The sequence below is a fragment of the Myxine glutinosa genome, chromosome 10 (assembly GCF_964187855.1).
Source record: "Myxine glutinosa chromosome 10, kmMyxGlut1.1, whole genome shotgun sequence".
NCBI lineage: Eukaryota > Metazoa > Chordata > Myxini > Myxiniformes > Myxinidae > Myxine > Myxine glutinosa.
The window spans coordinates 74,094,601-74,109,922 of NC_136270.1; the positions used below are offsets into that span (position 1 = coordinate 74,094,601).

General features: G+C 45.5%; 2 protein-coding genes across 2 annotated transcripts in view; one reads left to right on the forward strand and one right to left on the reverse strand.

Moving 5' to 3' along the window:
* The window catches only part of MOB4 (MOB family member 4, phocein), a 456,882-nt gene that overhangs the window by 401,381 nt on the left and 40,179 nt on the right, over nucleotides 1-15,322 (reverse strand). The gene's annotated exons all lie outside the window — the stretch shown is intronic.
* Nucleotides 1-15,322, forward strand: part of LOC137434082 (uncharacterized) — a 96,227-nt gene that overhangs the window by 19,189 nt on the left and 61,716 nt on the right. The window contains exons 6-10 of the mRNA XM_068126737.2: nucleotides 8,263-8,361; nucleotides 10,773-10,929; nucleotides 11,090-11,244; nucleotides 12,013-12,096; nucleotides 12,605-12,782. Coding sequence (XP_067982838.2) covers nucleotides 8,263-8,361; nucleotides 10,773-10,929; nucleotides 11,090-11,244; nucleotides 12,013-12,096; nucleotides 12,605-12,782 — 673 coding nt within the window. The remainder of the gene's footprint in view (nucleotides 1-8,262; nucleotides 8,362-10,772; nucleotides 10,930-11,089; nucleotides 11,245-12,012; nucleotides 12,097-12,604; nucleotides 12,783-15,322) is intronic.

Here is a 15,322-nt window from a genome sequence, read left to right on the forward strand (position 1 = left end):
CTAACCGAATTACGGAATTATTCTGAAACTATACATTTACGGTGGGGAGCATTATTTACAATGACGTGATTTCTTATTTACAACGCAACCCAGGACCTGTGTGTTTTTTTCTTTTCTTTTTAGGGAACAAGAGAAAGAAATTCCTGTTGGGAGGGAGGAGACAGCACGCATTGCATCGATGCACCAGTACCAATACCACCAAAGCACTCAAAAGCACCCAAAAGCACCACCAGCACCACAAAGCACCACTCGGTGCGCAGTCACCATGGTTCATAATAAACACAACAAAACAACTGGTGGTGGTCTTCTCCTTGTCTGCTGGGCCGATGTTCTTCCTGACGTCTTCTGGCTTCATGCGGCCTATTTGGACATAATAAAAAGCACAACTTGTGTTCGTTTTTTATTATTATTTAGGGCCTCAGGGGCCAACGAAGGGTGGTCCACCTGTTTGGCATAGGTGCCACCTTACCGAGGTCCGCAAGCAAGATTCCCTGGCCACTATGGCCGGTCTCCAACAGAGGTGCTCTGCCCCAGAACCTGGGGTCCATCAAGTGGTACTTGGCCGCCGAACAGCGGTCCATAAAGTGGTACATCAACGCAATGCGTGCTGGTTCTGGGAATCTCGGGCGCACAATGGCCACCTCACGCACGCTCCCCTCGGCACCCAATGGCGCACAGGTCATGTGGGAGACAAAAGAAAGACAATTGAGCGAGGGGTAAGGTCACAAGGGTACACGTCAAACAAGGCAATGCAAGGTGAAATGCGTACGGAGGGCGAAGTGAGAAAGCTCGTCCCTACCGTACGTCACCCCCCTGTCACCTACACTACCCTTGCTCTTACCCCATATTTACAAAATCTACCCATTTACAAATTCGTCACTACTGTCACGTCTTCCCCATATTTCCCTTATACCAAATTCGTCACCACAATCCCTCTACTTCAAAATTTGCCATCACCAAATTCATCATCAATCCTCATAAGGAGGCAGAGATGGAACATCAAAGCACAATGTCACACCCACGTCATGATGCGTCTCACAATCCAAACATTTGCATCATAAAAAATAATCAAAACATGGCATGGTGTGGAGTACCTGTCACCTCAGGTGAGTGGATGCAGATGGTGCGAGGAGATCCTTCATCCTAACTATCCTCTAAATGATTTTAACACACTTTACACTACCCGGGGTCTTTCCCTGCCAATTCATTGGCCAACTTACACTATGGGTTCTAATAACCAATTCCCATTGGCCAAACTGTGGTGCTCCTCAATTTTGGGGTCTCACTCCCCCGATTCATCTCCCGGTGCTCTAGCACAATTTCTGGGCTGCGACGTGTACCTCTCCCAACAGGTCTACCCACCTGCACACCTCCACCACTGTAGTTGCCACCCGAGCTTACCTAGCTCCTCACCCTAACCTATCTAACTGGGGGCAGCCCCTCTCCTGGCTCTGTCACCCCTTGGTGCCCTCTGGCACTGGGCTACCCGGGTCCGTCCTCCGGATCCTCGGGCCCCATCCACACAACTACTACCGGCTCCCAGAGCCCACCTGCGGCCTCACCTGGCCGACATCCTTACAGTGGTGGAGTGCCCAAACCAACTACACACACTAACAGGCTACACGCCCAGCCATTTCCACAACACCAACGCACCCATCCACATACCATTCTGTCACCCGCACCACAGATGCCAATATCCAACTACAATTTACCTATACCCTCTACCTAACACTTACACTACCCGCCCCGGGTATCCGTGATGGGGGTCCACTCTTCCCCCATTCACACCTTCGCACCATCCACTCCACTCCACAATTTCCACCATACTCACTCCACGACCATCCATTCCAATACTCCAGATATTCCACACTACCATTTATTCCACACAGCCACATACACCTGTTCTTCATTCACCTGTCGTTGCACACCTGTGCAATCATACCTGGTGCCACCTGCACCCTCCTTTCTTCCTGGACCATTTGGTCAACACAACACGCAATCACCACTACTCCCTCATACACTGCTCCACACACCTGTTCAGTTGCACACCTGTGCAATCACACCTGTTCCATTCTCCCACACACGGCATCATCTCAGCTAACTCCTCCCCTCTGAAACTTGCGCTTCCCAGTCGTCCCTTTAAACTATTGCGCTCCCACGTCATTATCAACCACACTAACCTACCTGCGTCCCCACGACAGGTATCAGTCACTAACTAACCTTATCGTTACCTAAGGTCATCTTCGCTAGATCCCTATCATTATCCAAGCCCTCCCTGGCTCGTTTTCACTGCCATAAACCCCATAATCTATAGCGCATTTGCCCCCACCTGTGAGGGATGGTGGATTTGCCATCCCACCACATCGGGGGTCTCTCACTACCAATTTCGCTCGTCCAAATCCAACAATTCAAAAATTTTCCATTTACTGCCAATTCTATTCACTTTTCTAAATTTCGTTTCAAATCACTACTATCACTATCACCATCACCCGTCTACTTATTACATCCTCTCGGTGCGCCAATTCACATCACCCGTCTACTTATTACATCCTCTCGGTGCGCCAATTCACATCTACAGCCCGGCTTCGTACAGCCGAGCAATGAACGCGGGTCGTTTTTTTTTTTTTTTTCCTGCAGGTTGAATCCGTCCGGCTTTCGGTTCAAGGGAGGTGGTTTGGTTGGACCGAGGCTCCACGCACCATCTCGGCGCGGCACCTTGCGGTCCCGGGCCCGATGGCTCAATCTCCCCCGGTCGGAACCCCGTCCCCACGAGGGGGCACCGTTCCGCCTCCTCCCACTCGCCCTCGAACCGGACCGGTCGCCTCGCCCGGCAAAGCCCGGACTCGACCGTGCGGGGCGGGGCCAAGCCCGAATCGGCAACGACGCTTCGAAGAGAAGCGACGCAGCATCGATCCGCGCCGGGCCTCGCACCCAACAAAGCACCCCACGCCCCGAGTGCTCGCATCGGCTATCCGTCGCCCTAACCGCTAACCTGGTTACCATCGATGCTTTACTTGCATGCTTACAAGCATACGCTACCCCTTTCACCCTTACAAAACCTGGCGTTCCAACGCCGTCCGTACATTCCACCAACGCTCTCCCTGTTACACACCATACCTCTCGCGCACACTCTCCCGTTACACCCTCTGTAACACTCACCACAGACGTACACTTTCTCGTTACATCCTCTGTAACACTCACCACAGGTGTACACTCTCTCGTTACTTCCTCCGTAACACTCACCACAGGTGTACACTCTCTCGTTACTTCCTCCGTAACACTCACCACAGGTGTACACTCTCTCGTTACTTCCTCCGTAACACTCACCACAGGTGTACACTCTCTCGTTACTTCCTCCGTAACACTCACCACAGGTGTACACTCTCTCGTTACTTCCTCTGTAACACTCACCACAGGTGTACACTCTCTCGTTACTTCCTCCGTAACACTCACCACAGACGTACACTTTCTCGTTACATCCTCTGTAACACTCACCACAGGTGTACACTCTCTCGTTACTTCCTCCGTAACACTCACCACAGACGTACACTTTCTCGTTACATCCTCTGTAACACTCACCACAGGTGTACACTCTCTCGTTACTTCCTCCGTAACACTCACCACAGGTGTACACTCTCTCGTTACTTCCTCCGTAACACTCACCACAGGTGTACACTCTCTCGTTACTTCCTCCGTAACACTCACCACAGACGTACACTTTCTCGTTACATCCTCTGTAACACTCACCACAGGTGTACACTCTCTCGTTACTTCCTCCGTAACACTCACCACAGGTGTACACTCTCTCGTTACTTCCTCCGTAACACTCACCACAGGTGTACACTCTCTCGTTACTTCCTCCGTAACACTCACCACACCGCGCTTCCATGTACCCCCTCGCACACGCGCCTCGACCGGCTCACTCCTGACGGCACACTCACTCCTCGGCGTGCACTTTTTCCTCACACACCCCATGGTCGGACATTCTCGCACACCTCTTTTTTCGCACACCTGACCTGTCACACACTTCACCAACGGCCTTTCACGAACACCCGGATCCAAACCAATCCCCAAGCCGACTGAAGCTTTCCTCACATCATATACATTGCCACTCACCTCCGTACTTCGTCTCCGCCCCTCCTTTGCCACCTGCAAACTCTTTATTTGGTTAGTGAGCACCACATCATGATTTGAACACAGACCTTGTACATAATCCATTTCTCCCTGCAATTCCCGGGCTACCTCCGTCATCTCTTCAATTTTAGTTATTCCCTCTTCCGCTTTTTCTGTACTCACCTCGACGACCGTTGGCTTTAATAAAATTCCCTCTACCTCATCGGTCGCCGGCTTTTCCAAGCCCCGGGTCGCGATTTCTACCCCCGTCATTGTACCCGTGCTTTCCTCCGCTTCGCTCAACCAGCGCTTTTCGACTCGCGTTACCTCCTCGTGCACCCCTGGGACCCTTTCGCCCAACTTGCGGTCTCTGTCCCTCTGCTCCCGTGCCTCTCTATCGGCCCTCATTCCGTTCGTTGTTGCTTCAATTTGGTTTCCCAATTTGTTCGTTATTGCTTCCATTTGGTTTCCCAATTTCTCCCCGTCTCTCAGCATCTCGGCGAATTGCGCCATGAAGGCTTGCATTTGGACCACCGTTGGTTGTACAAAGGGTGCGGCCGCAGCTGCCCCCTCAACCACGTGCGCGAGGCTGCCATTTTGTGCACCTGATACACCCTCAACCACACCTTCTTTACTCTCCTCCACCATTTTTTTTCCTAAGTCCTGGGTCGATTCTACCCCGTCTATCTCTCCCACCGGCATCCCGTCGCCTTGAACAGCCATGGCGCGATTTCAAAATTCGGGTTTTGCTTTAAAAAAAACCAAATTTCGGCAGCTCGTAATTTTGACCAAAATTTTTTTTTTAGATGTTTTAAAAATTTGGTTCGGGACCCGAATTCCACTCCCAGACACCAATTGTTACTATAACACAATTGGTGTTCCAAAATTTGGGCTAAATAAATTTAGTCCCAGGTTCGAATCCCATCTCCTGACTACCAATTGTTACAGATCGCGGTTATGATGTTATAGACCGAGCGGTGGTTTAAAACCGCGACCTAACAAAAACTCACCCGATTCACCCAGACTTTGGCCGGATCGCACCGCAGCTGCTCAATGAGGGGAAAAGACAAAAACGACGAATGCAAAGAGGAAAAGGAATAAAACGAGAAGACGTACAGACGAGTAATGGGTTTTATTATTTACACACACAAGCAAAAAGGGGCAATCAAGTTTTATTTACAACACATAGTCATAAGACGCAGGTGACACAGTGCATTGTTAACTTATTCTATTTCATTTACTTAATCCCCAAGACAAACGAGTAGGACAGGACGTTCACACTCACACGGTGGATATTGCAGGCAGGTAATGGCTCGAGGTTGATTGCTTGAGAGGAAGGCAAAGTCGGAGGCCGCAGCACCCCTCGCGGTTTTGGCGGGAAAACCTCCGTCGCGTATCCGCGGCCGTCACGCGCTGGCTCGGCACACCTGCTCCTCTTCCTGGGGTGGAGCCGTCTCCCTCCGTTCAGCGCGTCTCTCCAACGACAGGGGGGTATTGCAGGCAGGTAGGTAGGTAGGGCTTGCGGTGGATTGCGCTCCTCTTCTAGGTCATCCCCCAGCGTATCTCTCAAGGCCTCTCTTTGGTGCAGCCTCGTTGCTCCTCTCCAGTCATCTCTCATCTTTTCTCCCAAGCAGTCCCCTGCAGTCGCTTTTATCACCTCCAGCGAAATCAAGCCGCCGACTCCGAGGGCGCGCCTACCGGGTCACTCACCGCGGTGTTGATTGGCTGTTAGGGCTGGTTCACTCCTTGCTTCTTATGACGAGGTGGAGACACGCCTTTCTTCCCCAACCTTACCTCGTGGCCAATGGTGGTTTGAAGAAAACCAGCCAAAATGCGGAAGGCAATTGGAAGGGAGGTTTTGGGGAAATTGGAAGGGCCTACGCTTATTTTGTTTGATACAATGCAAAGTCAATCTAGTGGAAAACACATACTTAGCCTACATGGAATAAGGAAATACACTATTTAAAAGATATATCGTGACCTGCGTGTATGTTCTATGAAATTAATTAGGAGGACGGCTGCGACCATTATTTACATTACCAGGATGTTACCATACCAAAACCATACTCTTCACATCCGTTACCCTTCCTCCAAAATTGTTACACTCCTCAAAACCCGTTACACTTCTCAAAACCCGTTACACTTCTCAAAATCGTTACAATATATATATACACACACACACAGACTTGGCATTTAATATGGAATATTTTTTTTGTGGGGGTGAACTTACTTTTCAAGATGTCTTAGAACCAAAAGTTCATTGGAATTATGTTGAAATTATTCTAGATTTTGTTAATGTGACCTTTAAAAGAAACAAAAACCACATTTGACATTTCGAAACAAATAAATTGATCCTTGAAAGTGATGTAAACTGACATCGAACTCAATTCATGGACAGTACTGTGTTAAACTTCTGTACGTTTTCCAGAAGTATCTCTTTATTTTGCACATTAGCCCAATTTTTTTTTTTCAAAAACGAAAGTTAAATTACGACTGGGATTACGGACAGTAAAATTACAGTTCAGTACTTCGTGTAACCCCCACGCGCATTCAGGAGAGCACGTACACGTTGAGGCATGCTGTTCACGAGATTTGCCAAGGTTTGGACAGGAATCGCTTGCCATGCAGTGACAATAGCCTGCTGCAATTCATGCACAGAGGTCGGCTGCTGGTCCAAGTTGTCGATTTGATGCGTTAATTCTGCCCACAAGTTCTCTATCGGATTCATATCCGGGGACATGGCAGGCCACTCCATATGCTCTACACCACGGTCAGCAAGAAAGTGTTGGATCATGCGCGCACGATGAGGCCGTGCATTGTCATCTTGGAAGACAAAGTTTCCTTGAAAGGCTGCACGAGCAAATGGAAGCAATGTTTCTTCCAGAATGGCCCTGTACTTGAACTGGTTCAGGTTTTCATTCAGAACAACCAGGTCAGTTTTGCCCTCTGCATGAAAAGCAGCCCAAACTGTCACCCCACCACCTCCAGCTTGGACTCTTGGCACTATACAATCTTTGTTGTAGGCTTCATGCACTTGTCTGCGCATTCGGACGCGGCCATCTTGACGATAGACCAGAAATCTAGACTCGTCACTGAAGATCACGTGATTCCAGTGTCCTGGCTGCCATTGACGGTGCTCTCTGGCCCACTGCAATCGGCGCTAGCGGTGTTGTCTGGTCAGGCGTGGCTTTCTCAGGGGACACCTGGCACGATAGCCTGCTTGAACCAGTCGTTGGTTGACTAGCCTTCTGGATACAGGCATATTTGTCAGTTGCTGCCACTCAGCCCTAAGCCGATTAGCTGACATGGTACGGCCATTGCGGACTAACTGGTGCAGCTGGCGATCATCCCTCCTTGTGGTTCTGCGGGGACGTCCTGGCCTCGGTATTGGAGTCGGGACACCCCTCTGAGCATTTCGTTTCAGGATCTTTGACACCTGACCTTGAGTGATGCCATACTGCCGAGCAATAGCACGCTGTTTCATGCCGTAATTTCATAAAGCCACCACTCCATGACAAACAGCATTGTCGAGTTGACGGACCATCTCCAGAGGAGGCGGCAATAACTTTTGGAGACGTGCAGCAGTTGTTTTCCACTAATACAGAACGCAACAACCCTTGTATACCCGACTGGGAAGCCAATCATCAAATGCACCTGTCCGTACATTTTGCCACGCCACCTGTGATATAAAATCCTGTTGTTGACTTCTTGCTGCGACAGACAATCAGTGACATGGTTCTTTTAACAAATAAATCACCAAAGTGTAAAATAAACTCACCAGATTGATATACTGAGTTAAGAAAGTAAACCCGTCAAGAAAAAAAAAAAATTCCATATTAAATGCCAAGTCTGTATGTATATATATATATACATGCACGATATCTCAAAAAGTTGTGGACTATTCAGATGAAACCTGGTGGACAGGTCGAGTGTGTGACAAGGAAGAAGCCATTCTAATTTGGTGAAGATCCAGGTCCTATAATGTTCAAGTGATTCTTTACCATTGAGAGATGGGGCCAAAAACTAAATATTTGTAAGGCTGTTTTGTTACAGTGCAGTATCATTTAACATTGCAATGCTTTGTAACAGCAGTTAGTGCCAGTGCAGTAAAGAAATGCACATTGAGACAGGATGCTCTCAACTTGGCAGGAGATGGAGCTGGAGAAGCAAGCAAAGCATCATCTTCGGGAGGAGTTTGATGCTGCCTTGGATGAAAAGATGAAGCACATCGAAACATTGAGTACACAGGTCTGTTTGCATGGATTTTGTCCAGTTTGTGTCGTTAATCAAAAGAATCGCATCCATGTACGAAGGAAGCATTTCAGTTTTGCATTTTAATATTAAATAGGCACGAACGAACCCCTTTAGAACCCTGTATAATTTCACTTTAGAACCCTGTATAATTACCCTTTAGAACCCTGTATAATTACACTTTAGAACCCTGTAGAATTACCCTTTAGAACCCTGTAGAATTACCCTTTAGAACCCTTTAGAATGACCCTTTAGAACCCTTTAGAACCCTGTAGAATTACCCTTTAGAACCCTGTAGAATTACACTTTAGAACCCTGTAGAATTACACTTTAGAACCCTGTAGAATTACCCTTTAGAACCCTGTAGAATTACCCTTTAGAACCCTTTAGAATGATCCTTTAGAACCATTTAGAATTAGCCTTCAGAACCTTTTAGAATTACCGTTTGGAACCCTCTAAAATTACCCTTTAGAACCCTTTAGAATCACCCTTTAGAACCCTTTAGAATCACCCTTTAGAACCTTTTAGAATTACCCTTTAGGGTTAAAAAGGTTCTTCGTTTTCATTTTTAATGGATGGAACAAAGGACATAGCAAAATATTGAAGCGGCTTCACCGCTTAAAAATAAGAAGGTTTCTGGTAAACGTTGGGTATCTTTAATGTTCATTTATTTGCCTCTAAATACTGGTGTCCTTTGTTTATTTGCATTTACAGTCGTGGCCAAAAATATTGGCACCCTTGCACTGTTTTTAAATAACTCGGTTTTCTCTAAAAATAAGTTGAAATTGACAAAAGTATTTGGTCTCCACAAATCTCTATTTCACTGTTGATATTACAGAGCCTTTGTTTTTGATTCAAAACTTAATATATCCTTTCAAATCAGAAAATAAAAAGAAATGGCATTGACAAAACTATTGACACCATAGACTTGATATTTGGTAGCACAGCCTTTCGACAAAATAACTGCAGTCAATCGCTTCCTATAGCCATGAATGAGCTTCCTACACCTCTCTACTGGTAGTTTGGCCCACTCTTCTTGTGCAAACTACTCCAGTTCTCCCAGATTTGAAGGGTGCCTTCTCCCAACTGCTGTTTTCAGATCTCCCCACGCACGTGTGTTCAATGGGATTTAGATCTGGACTCATTGCTGGCCACTTCAGAACAGTCCAGCGTTTTGTCTTGAACCATTCCTGGTTGATTTTTGAAGTGTGTTTGGGGTCACTGTCCTACTGCAAGACCCATGACCTTTGATGGAGACCCAGCTTTCTGACACTGCGTTGAACATTGCACTCCAAAATGCCTTGGTAATCTCCTGATTTCATGATGCCATGCACACATTCAAGGCACCCAGTGCCAGAAGCAGCACAGCAACCCCAACACATCACTGAACCTCCTCCATATTTAACTGTAGGGAAGGTGTTCTTTTCTTTGAAGGCTTCATTTTGTTTTCTGTAAACATAGAGATGATGTGCTTTACCAAAAAGCTCTAATTTGGTCTCATCTGTCCACAGGACATTCTACCAGAAGGATTTTGGCTTGTTCAGATGTGTTTTGGCCAGCTCCATTCGTGCATTCTCAGCAGTGGGGTCCTCTTGGGTCTCCTGCCATAGAACCCCCTTTCATTGAGTTGACGACGGATGGTGCGAGTTGAAACTGTCGTACCTTGTGTCTGAAGGTCAGCTGAATCTGTTTGGCAGTCGATCGAGGTGCTTTCTCCACCATTCGAACAATCCTTCGCTGCAATCTTCGATCAGGTTTTCTCTTGCGGCCATGTCCAGGGAGGTTGGATGCAGTGCCATGGGTCTTAAACTTCCTGATAACATTATGTACGGTATTCACAGGAACATCAAGGTCTCTGGAGATTGACTTGTAGCCTTGAGATTGTCCATGCTTGGCTACAATGTTGTGTCTGACCTCCTCAGACAATTCTCTGGTTTTCTTTATTTTCTCCATGCTCATTGTGGTACACATAGTGACACAAAACATCAGAATGACTCCTTTTCTCCATTCAAACTGGTTGATTGAGTGATTTTTATATTGCAGGTACCTGCAACTCACCACAGGTGAGTTCAAATCCAAAGTAAAGGAGAATCACCTGCTTGAAATGTAATTATTTCTAACAACTTCTAAAAGGTGCCAATAATATTGTCCGGTCCATTTTAGGATTTCTGTGTGGAATAAGCTAAGATTTAGTAATTTTTTCAGCTTTTTTTGTTTTGTTCCACTGCAAACCAAAGAAATACAGATGTGGATCCCAAAATATTTTTTTATTTCAAATAATTTTCTGGAAGAAATGGTCCATTATTTGAAAAAAGTGCAAGGGTGCCAATATTTTTGGCCACGACTGTACATTGGAATCTTGCCTCGGGAAATGTTGGTATTTGAGGTCTCTCTGTTTATACCTTCAGGTGATGCTTCTGAAGAGTGAGTGGAAGCTTCAACAAGACAGTGCAGATCATGAGCCAATAGACAAAGCATATGAGGCTGCAGATCATGAAGAGAGAGATGGACAGAATGAGGAAATTGATAATGATGCAGATAAGCATTTGGAAATGGAAGATGTCGGTAAGTATTGGAGCTAGGTGTCAATTAATTAAAATATATATATATGTAAAGCACTATTAATCATGAATGAAAATGAAGATTTGCTATTTTGGGTGATTGGTGTGTTTACTGCGATTTATTTAATCTCGCCCGTCCCCCACCCCTTCCCTGATTGGTTCAGATTCCAGCAAAGAGTTGGAGGCTTTACGTAAGCAGGTACAGCGGCAAAAGGTGTTGCTTCATCGGTGTCATGAAGAATTCAAGCAGCATAAGGAACGTGAGGTCACACTTGAGGCTGATAAACAGGCCCTCGCAGAGCGGTTGAAGACCCATCAGGTAGATATGCAGACTGGTGCGGAAAAGTTTATTCGCATCCGTAAACGGTTTGAGAAAATCTTAACCCAGAAACAGTGTTTAACACTTTCTGAAAAGATGAAGTTGTGCTTTGTCTCTTTCTTTTTACTTTCTTTTTACCTCTGCCACCAAAGGTGGACGGAGGTTATGTTTTCACGTCTTTCTGTCTGTGGACAGGATATCTCAAAAAGTTGTAGACAAATTTGGACGAAATGTGGTAGAGAAGTTGGGTGTGTGACAAGGACGAAACAATTAGATTTTGGTGAAGATCCAGATCCAAATACTAGCATTTTAAAGTGATTCTTCTCCATTGATCGATAGGGCTAAAAACGATAAATAGCATAATATCGCATCAGGTTATGGGTGGATTCGGACAAAACCTGGTGGACAGGTTGGGTGTGTGACAAGGATGATGAGATTTTGGTGAAGATCGGGATCCGGATCTGGATAATATTTTTTTACGTGATTCGTCACCATTGAGGGATAGGGCCAAAAACGATATACACTATAGTATGATATTTCAAAAAGTTAGAGACAAGTTATGACAAAACTTGGTGGATGAGTTGGTTAGGTGAGGAAAACAAGCCGATTAGATTTTGGTTCAGGTCGGGATCCAGACCTGGCCTATCGGTGGTTACAAAAAGTAAAATGTTCAGCCTGGCGGAGATATGCGCTCTACTGAGTGCTGTTCGTGTTGAAGATGTTTCCCTCCCATCACTAAGGCCTACTAACTGTCTTTCATCTCCACAGGCTGAACACCAGACAGAGAAATCGCGTCTTGTGAAGCATCTGCGGGAGGCAAAGAACACTATTGATACGTTGGAAGAAGATGAGGTATTCATTCAAAACGGCTGATGTCAGACTTTTTTTTCTCTTCCAAAAAAAATACACTTTGAGTTTCTGTTTTGAGATATAAATTACTCATAAATTGGTTTGCATGGATCTTAATTGTACTGTGGTTTCAGTTTTGTTGAGAAGGAAGCAGTGATTGCTGGGCAAGAATATTTGCCAAGATGCGATCTAAAGGAATGTGGTCTGACTGGTGTGATGTGGCACGGTATGCGGGACGTGGCAGTTAATAGCACAGTCTGCCATTCATTCCTCTGGTACTGTATGTTGAAATCTAAAATATCAAAGGAGAAGGTCGGAGTGAATTTGATACATATTTGGTGCAAAATGTGTTAGATTTGTGCTGGCAAAGGTTTGTTCTTCACTTTAATTATTTATATGTTGCAGTGCTATGTTGTGTACTAACCTGCAGGGGTCTAAAGCTTAGGACAGGTAAAGACTGAGAAAAGCTGGCTACGAGGAACATTTCTTTTGTTTGGCTGATATCGTTTAGGAGTCGGACCAGAGCAAGATGAGCCAGGCTGCTGAACACACAAGACAAATGGAGGAAGAACTGCAACACCGCCTACAGTCGTCGGAACACAAAGTTGAGAAGCTTGAAGGAGAGCTGCTTCAGTTGAGAGTGGGGAGTGATGAGCTACGGCAATTGAAGGATCGAGCTGTACGAGCAGGTACTCATCTGGCATCGTTACTGTAGCTCAGGAAAAAGTGTTTTAATCGTCTCTTTCCCTTAAAGTTATTCTGTGACAGTTTTTGTTGAAAATGTTACTTCGCAGCTTCATTTTTGACTTACTTTTTCATTTTGATAACATCCTCCATTTATTCATACCTCAGGTTGTTTGTCTCATCTTATCCATACCTGTCTCTTTTTCCATGCCTTTACGGGAGTGACTGTTATGGTCTCCTTTCTCAGCCATATTTGAACAGCTTTGGGGTAAGAATGCTGTGTCTCCCTTATCCCTAGCAAAATTATTTCTCTTCCTCCATCATTCACTTCATTCCTTCAGTGCAATATTCCCCTCTCTCATTCTCTTCCATAAATGTACCATTTCGTTGTTTTATTGCCAAATATTTCGTGATTTTAAGTGTTCCAAACGTTTTAGGATTAATTTCTCTCGTTTTTATTTCTTACTTGGCATTCTTTCTAAATTTTAGAGAACTATATGGTATGTTGAGAAGGATTTTGGAGGTGAAGAGAAGAAAGAGGAAACTGGAGTGAACGAGGTTATTATTTTTATGCCTTCGCCGACAAAGTTGCCGGAGGCATTATGTTTTCAGGTTATCCGTCCGGCTGTCCGTTCATGCGTCTGTCCGTCCATGATAGATTTTCGTTGCTATCATAACTTGAGAATGGCTGAAGGGATCCAAGTCATACTTGGTACAGGTATGTATAATGATGTCAGGATGAACTGATTAGACTTAGGGGGTCACAAGCTCAAAGGTCAGAGGTCATGTTAGGGAAAAATCGTGGTACCACGATAACTGGTGAATCAATGATGGGATTTTGACCAAATTTGGTAAAAGTATGTATTATGATGCAAAGATGAACTGATTAGATATCTGCATCAAGAGGTCAAAGGTTAGCTTCTGTAATAGGTTATTGTTACCGTGATAACTTAACAGCTGAAGGGAACTCAGTCAAACTTGGTGCAAGTATGTATAATGATGTAAAGATGAATGGATTGCATTATGGAGTCAAGAGGTCAGAGGTCTCAATAGGTAAAACTTCTGTTACTATGCTAATTTGTTAACCAGTTATGGGATTTTGACCAAACTTGGTACAAGGTGGGTGAGGGGTTATAATCGTAAAAAGGAAAAAGGGGTTTAAATGGGTACACACAGGCTTACAGGATTCAATTTGGTTGGCATGACATCGTGTGCATAGCCACCATGCTTCCCCTTGCCAAGGCAAGATGAATAGTGCACTCCTTGGTGTTTTCCACATCGCTTTTACATCACCAGAGGTTCCCACCCTTTCCCATGCACAAAACTATATTTCATCCAGCTGGAGGCCAACTCAATTGCAATTTTTATCTTTGTTGCACTATTTAATTGGTGGAGCTTAATATGTGGGAATTGTATGTCATGAATCAAATGTTGTTGCACATGGTTTTTAGGGCACCAGAAGAATAATCTGATGTCAGGCATAGGTGACTTGGATCCTGGGTCTACGTGCAATCTATATTTTTATCACTGCCAAAGCTGCCACTTTCAGATAGATGTCTTGCATTCTGGAGGAAATGACAAGACTGCAATGTGCATCAGTGTGACATGCCCAAAGAGTTGGGCTTATGTATCAGACTTTAGACATTCCCAGGGTGTAGCTGTTAAGTTCACCAATAACACCCCCCCTCCCAATATTAAACAGTCCAACACTGCTGACATGGTAGAAAAACTTCTGTGCTGGGTGTAGATGCAAAATCGCGCTGACCGGCTCATGCTGACCTATCTACCTGCAAAGGTTATATTAAAAGGCTGCCAGGAACGCTACCTCCTCTTGCACAGCATAATACTTGGTGACTATAATTTTTATATCCTATACAATTCTGGATGTGCTATGTCCTGTAATTGTTACTCTCCATAGCTGAAGATGGCTCTTCAGATATTACATGCAAACATCTGGGTGAGGAAATTTGTTTATACTGTAGGAACTGCTGAAGACAGTAATCACACATTGATATTATAAGCAGCATAACCTGGTGTCAAGAAGACCAGTCCACCTGCTATCCACACTCAGAACCATAACTGTGGAAAGTGATTCACCAATCGACTAACAACCTAGTTCCTATTTACTGTTGGGTGACAACGACATTTGGAGAAGAAAACCTGCTTGGGATTTTGCCCCGTCTGTCCATTTGGAGTAAGAATGGTGTGTGCCCCGGTTTAGAATAGGTACACTGTATCCCTGCGTGTCGTAAGAGGCGACTAAAATGGTTCACGTCAGGAAGGGCATCCGGCCATAAAACATTGCCTCAAAAAGGGAACCATGACAATTACAACGACATATGGGCAGGGTACAGCCCGAAGTACCCCGTGGGGGACCTCACTCCCTCTCGATTACAAGTTTGTCCAAAATACAAGTTTGTGTGGCAAGGGTGCCCGGAAGGCGTGCATGGTGTTGGTGTCCTGTTTTCTGAGGAGTTTGTAGACAGTGTGGTTTGTAGACAGTGCAAAGCAGATAGCGAAAGAGAGGCGTGATGTGATGGGGGTG